A 12,191-nucleotide genomic window follows, 5' to 3' on the forward strand; every position below is an offset into this window, starting at 1 on the left:
AGAGAGAGAGACTGTTCTATGTCAAATAAACATTTTACACAGCACAGAAGTGACTATACGCTTTAAATCCTCATTTGATTTGTTTTTGATTGATTTGTACAAATAACTCACCATTAGGCCCATATGTACAAATAAAACAAGTAAATTCATCTTTCATCAGATTTTCAATAACTTGATTCAAGGACAGCCTCCATTCTGTTCCACTAATTGGAAAACACAGTTGATCATATAAACCTCTATGTGCTTTTGATCTATACAAAAGAACCACTTTAAGCATAGTATATTAGGGCCAACATAAATATATATTCTATTAATAGTCAATTTAGGTAGACATAAGTGTTTTCTTTTCTTAACTTCCTCACTGTTTACTTTCAGGTATCTGACTCTGGAAAGCCCCGCCTCTCCTCCACCTCCCCCCTCACCGTGCGGGTGATCGAGGAGAGCCTGCACCGCCCCGTAGCTCTGCCTCTGGAGGTGCACATCATCACTATGGAGGACGAGTTTCCAGGAGGGGTCATAGGTCAACTGCACGCCACCGACGCCGACCCGTACGACGCTTTGACTTTTGGCCACGCCCCCCCAGCCCAGCGCAGCCTGTTCAAGATCAGCCCCAGAGACGGAAAGATCATCGCTTTGGGAGGGTTGGACGCCGGACGGTACGCGCTGAACGCCAGTGTCAGCGACGGGCGCTTTGCCGTGCCCGTGGCCGTGAGCGTGCACGTGGAGCAGGCCACCCCCGACATGCTGCGAGAGGCCGTCACCGTGAGGTTTGAGAGCGTGCAGCCCAGAGAGTTTGTGGCATCGTATCTCAAGAGTGTCTTAAAGGTGAGGAGGCAAACAAGTATTAAAGATATTATTAAATGATCTCTATCCAGAGTACCAGAAACCCCAGAGAACATTACAAACATCACAGCACAGCTTCTAACCTACACCAGCAGAGTCCTGGCTGTAGATTTAAGATTTAGTTTTTCTTGTCGATAATGTGCACAATGTAAAAAAAAACAAAAAACCAGTACCAGTAACTAATAAGAAGATGATTTAGAATTAGATGTTTTCAGTAACTTCACTCAAGAAATGTGTAAGTAAAATAGTTTTTAGTCATGCAATGCAATGCAAAGTAAAGTATCTCTGTAGTCTGTATAACTCACAATAAATAATAATGATCTAAATTCTCAATTGAAATAGAAAAAGCCTTATATTCTCTACTAAAAACACAATTTTATTCTCTATTAACCTCTGCTGTGTTCCAGGTGTTGCAGAAAGCAGCGGCCTCTCAGCCTCGGGACATCGTGCACGTGCTCAGTCTGCAGCCTGTGGGGGGCACCTCTCAGCTGGACATGCTGTTGGCCGTGGAGACCGGTGCGGGGGGCTTCTATAAAGCCGCCTTCCTCACCCAGAAGCTGAGCGCATCCCGGAGGAGGCTGGAGGAGGTGCTCAGGGTGTCGGCCATCTTGGATAAGAACTGCTCGGGTCTGGACTGTCGAGGGGCACAGTGTGAGCAGAGTATCACCCTGGACTCCCACAATCTGGCAACCTACAGCACCCCGCGGGTGAGCTTTGTATCACCCAGGTTTCACCGCACCTCCCGCTGCACTTGCACCGGTAAGAATCAGTCATTTTGAAATGTTCACGTTCAGTTCATTAACGAGGTCGTCAAATTGAATATACAAATGAACCTTTGACCCCCGCTGGCTAATAGTATTGACAGTCCGCTCTGTCGTACATATTCATTTGCACATCTATAACACAATTGTCCTGTTCCCTGGTTATTTACCACAATGTCCTACCACATCCTAATTCAATCTCACCTGATGATATTCAAATGTATGGAAAATATGCAAATGGACTCTCTTATAGTTAACGTGATCATTTATTTTTTCCCCTCTAATAGTTAATTTACTTATTATAAAAATGTGAAGTGCAGAACAGTAATCTGAGGTGCTGGAAGAATTTGTTTTATGCTGTTCTGTATTTCTCTTCCACATGAGATGGAAGGAAAACACAGCCTAGAGAGAGGCTCTTTTTGTGTAAATGACAAACTCTGTGTCCCTGTGGTTTCAGACGCCAGCTGTGCCGTTCTATCAGAACAGTGTGAGGAGCAGAACTGCCCCGCTGATATGCAGTGTATCTCCATAGAGGCCTCCAGAGGGCGCTACGCCTGTCAGTGTCCACCGGGGAAACTGGGAGAGTGTTCAGGTGCGCCACAAGACACAGTGCTTTGAATGTGAAAAATAGAAAACTAGAATTGCAAAGTGTATTTTTGTATGTATTTATTTCTGTTATATTTTATTCAACAGGCCAGTCCTCTCTGAGTTTCTCTGGGAACAGTTACATCAAATACAAAGTGACCGATCGACTGCAGACGGAGCTGAAGCTGAGTCTGAGGATCAGGACTCTGCAGAACAAAGGAATCATCATGTACACTCACACTGAACCCTGCACCGTGCTCAAGGTACTTCTACTATTACTACGTAGTACTGTACTGCTGCCCCTGTTACATAAAGGGCCCATATTACACTATTTAAGATTTATAGTATAATGTTGTTTCCACATCACAAACAGCCCTGGAGTTGTGTTTTGTTTCATTCACACACAAACCCTGCAGATTCAAACTTAGAAGCTCTTCTCTTAACCAAAAAGCACTCTGTTCCACCTTGTGATGTCATGTGGTAATACAGGAAGTGCTTCACTGTGTTTTTAAACTCTATAGACCCTCACTAGAATCAATTGGATCATTTTAGCCCTGGAAATCACATCTTTACTGAACAAAAAGTAAAAGGTAGACTTGAAAACTACCTCTTCATGAGATCATAAGGTGGAACAGAGCATTTTGAGCTTTGGGGATGTAGACAGACTAATAATGCAGAGTTAATCAAACGTGTGAATGAAACAAAAGACAACTCCAGGTCTGTTTTTGAGGACATTCTAACATGGTAACAGAGGACCTATAGTGATTGTATAGAGTACTTCATTGTTGACCTTATATTTAGATGACTTTAGTGAGCATCTTAAGTCATGTTACTCCACCATACTTTTTCCCCATACCAAAACTTCATACAATATATAAATACCCAGAGCACAGTAGAGGGACTGTTCCTCTCGGCTGGTCTGGGAACGCCATCTGCTGCCTCTGCAAATCAGCCCTGGATAAAGAGGAGGAAATTGGATTGATGGATTATAATTATTAAACATAAACCTATTACGTCCAAGGCAATTTGGCGTAAACCGAACCCAGTAATGTTATTTTTTCCTCAATGTATCCGTGGGTTTCAAGTGATGTAAAAATAGGACTCCTGTCAAAGCAATAAACAGTCAACACTGATGTTCATTTATAAATGCTAAAACGTCCTCAAAATGATATCCGTAACAGGAAAATACAGGCTGCAATTTATATTCACTGGTGAAATCTTGAATACAGCAGATATCATTCACATTCTCTGGGAGTGTGAAGCTAACTGTAGGCACTGCTCTGTCAGAAGTAGGGATTTAACAATAACCGAAATATTGTGATATCGTATCGTCAAGTCTCACAATAATATCGTGGGCTGTCACAATATATCGAATTACAAGTTTCTTTGCTTAAATCCATGGTTTTAATGTAGCTACAGCTTATAAACAGAGAACTTCATATCCCATGATTCATTTTTGCACAGACAACATAAAGAAATGTTTTTTACTTGAATTCTTGGGACTATGACGGTAATAATTCACATCAAAATCTTGTCAAGGTGTTTTAAAAGCAAAAAAGTGTTGCATCTTTAATTATTAGCCTCTTCCAAATATTGCAAAAACCATCATACCGTGAGATAATATCTTTTTTTTTTTTTTTTTTTTTTATTGAAAAATAAACAGTGTGTACATAATGCAATGTACAAAGAACTGTGTTTTACATTCAAGAACTGCATCGTACAAAATTTACAAATAATAAAATAAATAGTAAAGTAATAAAAAAGAAAGGAGGGGGAAATAAAAGAGGACAGAAAAGGGGGAAACGCTATACTTTCACACTGGGGGGTCAGAGTTCAAGTGAAAACATTCAAAGCTGTACAGATTTCTACAGTATCGATTGCCTTCTGTTCCTCGGAAAATTAAATTGAAAGAGTGTATTGTCTGAAACTATTATAGAAAGCAACAAAGGTTGGCCTTTTACCAGAAAATGTACACGAGTGGATATGATACTTTGACATCAATAATAAGAGATTAATTGGGTAGATCGAACTTTTTTGTAAATGAGAATCAAACAAGCCAAATAATACATTCTTCCAATGCAAAATAAAGTGTTTATCAATGTAATTATGAATATAGTCACACAATTTCTGCCAAAAAATGACTACAGTTTGACAGTTCCAGAACAGATGCACAACAGTTTCAGGACATTCTTTACAAAAGCTACATTCAGAATCAATATTTTTCTTAAATCTATTTTTGATTAAAGTTTTAGTTGGGTAGAACCTATGGATAAGTTTGGTGTGAGATAATATCGTACCAAGAGATTTGGATATCGTTCCATCCCTAGAACATGACAATAAATGTTGGACCAAGTGACTGGTCATCACATGTTAGAATGTTAGTCTTGTTATTATGGATAATATCCTAATATCGTGAGCCTCCCAATTATATCGTGAGCTTTCCCATGATATCGCAATAAATATCGTACCGTGAGGTTCATACCGTGACGATATCGTATCGAGAGACTTGGATATCGTTACAACCCTAGTCAGAAGCTCTGTTACTCAAGGACAACAGGCTCCTGAAAATGCGCTCTTTAAATCCATTTGGTGTATTTTCTTGAGTTTCAGGCAAAATTAAAGGTGCATTGTGTAACTTTTCTGGTGGAGGGTCTGTCAAATGGAATGTTGGAACTAAACCAGACCAAGCTACAGGTTAGATCTGTGGAGAGGCGACCCCGCTCACAGTCAGAGTGCTTGTTTTTCTAGGTATTTTTGAGCTATAAAACCACCTGTAATTGAACATTCCAGGCAGAGTAATGACAAAAGACCTATAAAAACAAGCAGGTGACGGACCCCAAACAAAAAGTTACATAATACATCTTTGAAACATGTTTGTCTCATTGTGTCACCATGGTAACTGCTGTATCACTGACTGTGTGTTTGTAGCTGGAGGAGGGAAAGCTGTGGTTCCAGTTGGCCTGCGCGTCCGGATCGGGGGACACTCCGGACCTGTTGGGGATCTCGGGACGTCCCATCAACGACGGCAGCTGGCACACGGTGGCGCTAGAGCTCAGCCGAAACGTCAGCAGTTTGTCCATAGACGACAGTTACGTGGAGCAGCGGCGCGGGCCCCTCTACGCCCCCCTCGGACCAGACAAGACCATCTACTTTGGAGCTCTGGTAAAGATTCACAAGATCTGTTCATCCTAGTTTTAGCTAAATCCTGCTTTAGGCTCTTGTTTTGCGCTAAATAGTTTTATATTTTTAGTTCTTTGGTTCTTTCGGCTTTTTTTTGTGATATTAGAAACAATACAAACTGTAAAAGACGTTAGACATTTTGACTTGACGGGGTAGCGAGCGTCAATCAAGGTTTGAAAGGGATGGTGAGAAAATAAGAATGGCTTTTGTTCTTCTTATGTGTGTGTACGTGTGTGTGTGTGTGTGTGTGTGTGTGTGTGTGTGTGTGTGTGAGTGGGTAAGTAATACAACAGAAAAGAAGAATAAGAGGGTAAGGATGGAAATTTTTTAAAAAGAAGAGAAAGAATGTTTGAGTGAGGCTCCTCTTTTTCCTTTTCTTTACGTTGTAGATTTCAGTAGTATTCATTTTACTGGAAAACATGGAACAATGTACTAATTACTACTCAATTTTAGTATTTTTGTATATAAAGTAGCAATATTATGTTGTGTTTAGTAGTGACAATAAGAGTAACAGTAGTAACTAGTAGTAGAATTAGTACTAGTAATGATAATAAGTAGTAGCTGTCATAGTAATGATAGTAAGTCGTTTTTCGAAGTAACAATGGAAGTAATAGTTGTCGTAGTAACAACAGAAGTAGTAGTTTTTGTAGTAACAATTGAAGTAGTAGTTGTAGTAGTAACAATAGAAGTAGTAGTTGTTGTACTAACAATAGAAATAGTAGATGTTGTAATAACTATGGAAGTAGTTGTGGTTGAAGTAACAATAGAAGTAGTAGTTGTTGTAGTAAAAACAGAAGTAGTACTCGTCGTGGTAACAAAAGTAGTAGTAGTTGTTGTATTAACAATAGAAATAGTTGTCGTAGTAACTATGGAAGTAGTAGTTGTCGTAGTAACTATGGAAGTAGTAGTCATAGTAACTATGGAAGTAGTAGTTGTCGAAGTAACAATAAAAGTAGTACTCATCGTAGTAACAATAGAAGTAGTAGTTGTTGTAGTAGCAATAGAAATAGTAATGGTAGAAGTAGTAGTTGTCGTAATAATAATTGAAGTAGTAGTTGTCATAATGATAGTAAGTAATAGTTCTTGTAGCACCAATAGAAGTAGTAGTTGTCGTAGTAACAATAGAAGTAGTAACATTCTTAATAACACTAGAAGTAGTAGTTGGCATTAATAGAACTGTTAACCATGTAGTTTGAGTATTAGTTGATTAGTAGTTGTATATTAAGGAAACAGTACTGTATCTGTGTTTTTGGTATATGTAGTATCAAAAGTAATAGTAAGTACAGAAGAAGCAATAGTACTAGGAAATCAACAAGCTCTAACATCACCCTCTGACCCACAGGTGCAGCACCCGTCGTCCCGCGGCCTGGTGGTGTCACAGAAGGACCCTCGGGTGCTGGAGGGCTTTCAGGGCTGCCTGGACTCGGTGATGCTCAACAACAACGAGCTCCCTCTGCAGAACAAGCGCTCCCGGTACGCAGAGGTGGTGGGCCTGACCGAACTCAAGCTCGGCTGCATCCTGTACCCCGACCCCTGCGGGAACCAGCCCTGCCGCAACGGAGGCAGCTGCACCACACTGCCCTCTGGAGGTCAGACACAGAACTGCACAACATCTGCGCTTTATAAGATTTGAGCGGAAACATTTTGATTTTGAAACTGGTTTATATTTCCAAGTAAAGTGTATTTGTAAGCTATTAAAGTAATTAGTAGAGTAAATTTAACTATAAAAGCTTTTTCAGATAAAACAATAAGACAAGACTTTTTATGTAAATGTGAATTCTACCCTTCTACTTTTTACTCACCCATTAGTCTTATATATAGGTAAAAATATCCCTGAAAAAGTATTTGAAATGTTAATATATTCAAATTTGTCCTCAGCAGTGTTTGATGAAGCTCATGGTTTATTTGTCTGTGGATATTTTTCTCACATTTAGAACACAAAGTATTATTTTTTATATAATTCCTGTAAGTTTTGTGACTTGTGTGATCAGTAAACTTGTTTCGTTTTGTTTGTGCCAGGTTTCTCGTGCACCTGCAGCCCTCAGTACACCGGGGGGCGCTGTGAGCTGGAGATCACTGCCTGTGTGCCAAACCCGTGTCAGAACGGAGGAGTGTGTAAAACCATCGGCAGCGCGTTCCTCTGCAGCTGCAGGAGGGGCTTCAAGGGCCTCACGTGAGTTTGGGTTCAAAACATTACAACATATATTCTTTAAAGATGCGCTATGTAACGTTTTGGCCATTATTTTTCTGGATCTGCCTGGAATGTTCCGCAGTATGACATTAAACAGTTCTACTTTACATTTATTCAATTACAGGTGGTTTTACAGCTCAAAAATACTTAGAAAAACTGGCATTCTGACCTGATCTGACCTGTAACCTGGTCTGGTCTGGTCTCTATGAAGATAGAAAGGTTTAATATCATACTGTGAAACATTCCAGACTAGGGATGGGCATGATTAGTCGATTAATCGATAATTGATCATTAAGAATTTCATCGATTACGTTCATTTTAATCGACAAACCAAATGTAGGTTGCTGTGTGTAGTCGTGACCAAACAGGGTGTGTACATGTGTCTCTGCATCAGAAGGAACGAGACACAAACAGTGGGTCAGTCTGCAACGTATCGAAGCACAAATGTTTATTTAACGATGACTTGTACAAGAAATTCCACGCTTTCCGTTGTGTTCAGGACAAGTGTGAGTCCATGTGCACAGTGTATAAAGCAGCACATATGTTTCGGTGTCCAGTGGGAAAAATATTTGCCAGGTGAGAGTCGCGCAATGTCGATGACGAGTCCCCGCCCCCCTCCCCCCGTACGGTGTCCTGGTTTTGACAAACGCAAATATGGTCACACTAACCTGTATTCCACTGAGTCATGTCTTTTAATCCTACAGAAATTGAACTGCATCGGCGACACAAGAGCTGGTAGTTTTATCTTCACTTAGTTTACGCAAATTAGCGATGCAGTTTTAAGTTTTGGTTTCTGTGAGAGTTGCGCAAAACTGAATTAAACACATAATAATGTCAAACGGGCTGATGTGGCTCTAGAGTGGTTACGGTTTATATGTCGTAAAGTTGAATTTATTTATTTATTTATTTAGATTAGTAGTGCAGATAGTAATAATAATGATGATCATTTTAATATAAAAACGTTAATGATTAATCGATAGTTAATTCTTCCGACGATCGATTAAGAAAATTTCATCGAATACCCATCCCTATTCCAGACAATGCAAGAACATCTCCATGGAAAAAAAGCATTTGACAGACCCTCCACCAGAAAAGTTACACAATGAAACTTTAAAGATATTTTGGTGAATATATTCAACCAAACAGCATACCACATGAAGAATTTACTGGAAATTTATAGTAGGTTGCAGGTATAATATTTAAGTTTCAGTAAATCAAGATGTTTGAAAGAGCTTCTGAAAAGAAATAGTTCTAAAAAAAGTTGCAATTAAAGCCCCACCATGTCACTTTTTAGCCAAATAGACATATAAAAAGAATGCTGTTCTCATGTTTGTTTCTATTACACTGAAAACACAACAAAACATGTGTTCTTATAGTGAGCAGGCTTGCATCTCCCCAAACTTTACTCGTACTTGGCCTGAAGAAGGGCCTCCTCCCTCTTGTTTCTATGGAAATGTTTCTTTGGCTATACACTAATATTCCGCAGTGTAGCATGAAACAGTCCATGGTGAATGTTCCGAAGTATGGTTTTAATTTTCCGTTTCATGCGTGGAATAATGCAGGTAATGTGCCACATCCAGAAAGTTACATAGTGTTGCTTTAAGAATAAATAGCCTGTAGATGTACTTATTTATGACTGTCATCCTCTATAAGTCAAGCAGTAGTGCAAATATCAGTTTCAAGAATTACTTTTTGCACCTGCAGTTCTAGTTTCTGACCACACAGGGGCAGTGTTGAGCTTCACTTCACCACTTCTCAGCCTCCTTCTCCCTCTCGCTCCCTCTCTTTCTCTTTCTCTCCCCTCATCAGTATTCAGACACAGTTCTTCTATATGCAGTCCAATATAAATAAATAAAGTCTAAAGTCTCGGTGGCGCCGGTCCAGGCCTGATGCTGAATGCGCTCCGGGTTTATCACAGTGATCTCTTATCACGGCCTCGTAATGCTCCACTAAAGAAAAGACTGCTCCTTCTGATGCACTGAACACGGCGACAGCAGCGGACTCTCAATACACGGCCTGAATATTGACATCCACCACAAAGAATGACCTGTCTGCTCTGAGCGGGTCAGATTGTGTGGTCCCATTTGACGGCTGTAGAGAGATGTCAGACAGTCTGTGTTGGAACTGGAACTCAGGAGTCTTCCAGCTTTTAGTTTAAGTCTTTAGTCTGTTTAGAAAGTGTTATAATCCTGTTTTAGATACGCAGTGTTGAGGAGTAACTGATTACATCTACTGGAGTTATGTAATCAGAGTACAAATTATGAGTAACTGTATTCAGTTACAGTTACTGTTTCAGTGAGTGGTAATTGGATTACAGTTACTTTGTTGAAATAAATGGATTACATGGCGGTATGTTCCTGTTTTCACATTTCGGGCTGTATCCCCAGGTCTAAACTAGATCTAAACCAGGTTTTAAACCAAGATTAAACCAGGTCTAAATCAGGTCTAAACTAGATCTAAACTAGATCTAAACCAGGTTTTAAACCAAGACTAAACCAGGTCTAAACCAGGTCTAAACCAGGACTAAACCAGGACTAAACCAGGACTAAAACCAGGTCTAAACCAGGTCTAAACCAGGTCTAAACCAGGACTAAACCAGGACTAAACCAGGACTAAAACCAGGTCTAAACCAGGTCTAAACTAGATCTAAACTAGATTTAAACTAGATCTAAACCAGGTCTAAAACCAGATCTAAACTAGATCTAAACCAGGACCAAACCAGGACTAAACCAGGACTAAAACCAGGACTAAAACCAGGTCTAAACCAGGTCTAAACCAGGACTAAACCAGGACTAAAACCAGGTCTAAACCAGGTCTAAACCAGGACTAAACCAGGACTAAACCAGGACTAAAACCAGGTCTAAACCAGGTCTAAACTAGATCTAAACTAGATTTAAACTAGATCTAAACCAGGTCTAAAACCAGATCTAAACTAGATCTAAACCAGGTCTAACCCAGGACTAAAACAGGTCTAAAACCAGGTCTAAACCATGTCTAAACCAGGACCAAACCAGGACTAAACCAGGACTAAAACCAGGACTAAAACCAGGTCTAAACCAGGTCTAAACCAGGACTAAAACCAGGACTAAAACCATGTCTAAACCAGGTCTAAACCAGGACTAAAACCAGGACTAAATCATGCTGCGTGGACCGTGTCTCCTCCTCTTCTATCAATAATATTTTTAATACGGTTAAGTAAAGTCTGGGCTTTTTAATGTCTTTTATCAGTATTCAGATTACATTACTCACTTTAAGGAATTTAATGGATTATGTTACAGACTACATTTTGGGGTGTGTAATCTGTAATCTGTAGGGGAATACATTTTAAAAGTCACCTTCCCAACACTTTAGACACAGTATATAATGGATATAATTGACCTGCTACCTGGTACTTTCCAAAAAGCAAGTGAGCATGGGGGCACTTCTGGCTCCATCATTTCTAGATCCAATAAACTTTTTTTTTTTCTTTTTTTTTTAAATTAAAGACAATAGAATATAACACTTGACAAAATACAATACACACAGCCTAACTTGGTCCACTAATGCAGCGAGCATTGTTAAGAAGGCCCACCAGCGTCTGTATTTTTTGAGGAGACTCGAGGCTGCTGGACTAGGCCTCACTGCTCTCATGTCTTTTTATCGATGTGGAGTGGAAAGTGTGTTGACCCAGTCCATCACAGTGTGGTACGGCCACTGCTCAGCCCAGGACAGGAAAGCTCTACAGCGTGTGCTCAGAGCGGCAGAGAAGATCACTGGATGGGACTTTACACCCATCAGTGACATTTATGAGGAGTGTTCTTCTTTTCCTTTTATTAGAATTATTATAAGCACATCATTCTAGCTCAACCAAACTTTATGAGATGGCGGCTCAGTTTGGCGTACAAAATTGTTGGCTGGCTTTGGCTGAAACTCTAAATGTGGGTCTGTGCTGTGGAACATTCCAAGCAAAGCGATAAAATCTCCATGGAAACAAGCAGGTGGTGGACACTTATTATTAGTCTGTCTACATCTCCAAAGCTTAAAATGCTCTGTTCCACCTCGTGATGTCATGAAGCGGTAGTTTTCAAGTTAACAGCTCCTTTTGCCTTTAGTTCGGGAGAGTTTGGCAATTCCAAAGATGAAATGAAACAAATACCATCCATCTATTTTCTTCCTCTTATCCGGGGCTTTGTCACGAGGGCAGCAGTCTAAGCAGGGACTCCCAGACTTCCTTCACCCCAGACACTTCCTCCAGCTCCTCCGTGGGGGGGACCCTGAGGCATTCCCAGCCCAACCCAGAGATATAGTCCCTTCAGCGTGTCCTGGGTCTTCCTCAGGGCCCTAGCCACCTCAGCTGCTCCTCTAGACGTGGCGGAGCAGCGGCTCTACTCCGAGCTCCTCCCGTGTGGTTAAGCTCCTGATGATATAGAATCCCAAACTGTAAACTGAACAGATTCAAACATTCTTTTGTGCCACTAGCTGTTAATCTGCTAAACTCAGATAGTGCAGTTAAAAAATAATTATAAAAGGCTTAGGGAATGTGCAATAATTAAAACTGCACATAGGCTTAGGGAATGTGCAATAATTAATAGAATACAAGAAATGCAAGCGCTTGCCTGTTAAGAATAGTTTAAAGGTCGTGTTGGTGCATC

General features: G+C 40.3%; 1 protein-coding gene across 3 annotated transcripts in view; it reads left to right on the plus strand.

The window, feature by feature from the left end:
* fat3a (FAT atypical cadherin 3a) overlaps positions 1-12,191 on the plus strand; it is a 203,879-nt gene that overhangs the window by 162,815 nt on the left and 28,873 nt on the right. For all 3 annotated transcript variants that reach the window (XM_055148012.1, XM_055148013.1, XM_055148014.1), the window contains exons 20-26: positions 376-825; positions 1,251-1,602; positions 2,062-2,196; positions 2,298-2,452; positions 5,118-5,351; positions 6,712-6,958; positions 7,389-7,542. In XM_055148012.1, the coding sequence (XP_055003987.1) occupies positions 376-825; positions 1,251-1,602; positions 2,062-2,196; positions 2,298-2,452; positions 5,118-5,351; positions 6,712-6,958; positions 7,389-7,542 (1,727 nt within the window). The remainder of the gene's footprint in view (positions 1-375; positions 826-1,250; positions 1,603-2,061; positions 2,197-2,297; positions 2,453-5,117; positions 5,352-6,711; positions 6,959-7,388; positions 7,543-12,191) is intronic.

Source organism: Boleophthalmus pectinirostris, unplaced genomic scaffold, assembly GCF_026225935.1.
Source record: "Boleophthalmus pectinirostris isolate CB_2022bp ecotype Guang Dong unplaced genomic scaffold, ASM2622593v1 HiC_scaffold_9, whole genome shotgun sequence".
NCBI classification, from domain to species: Eukaryota; Metazoa; Chordata; class Actinopteri; order Gobiiformes; family Gobiidae; genus Boleophthalmus; species Boleophthalmus pectinirostris.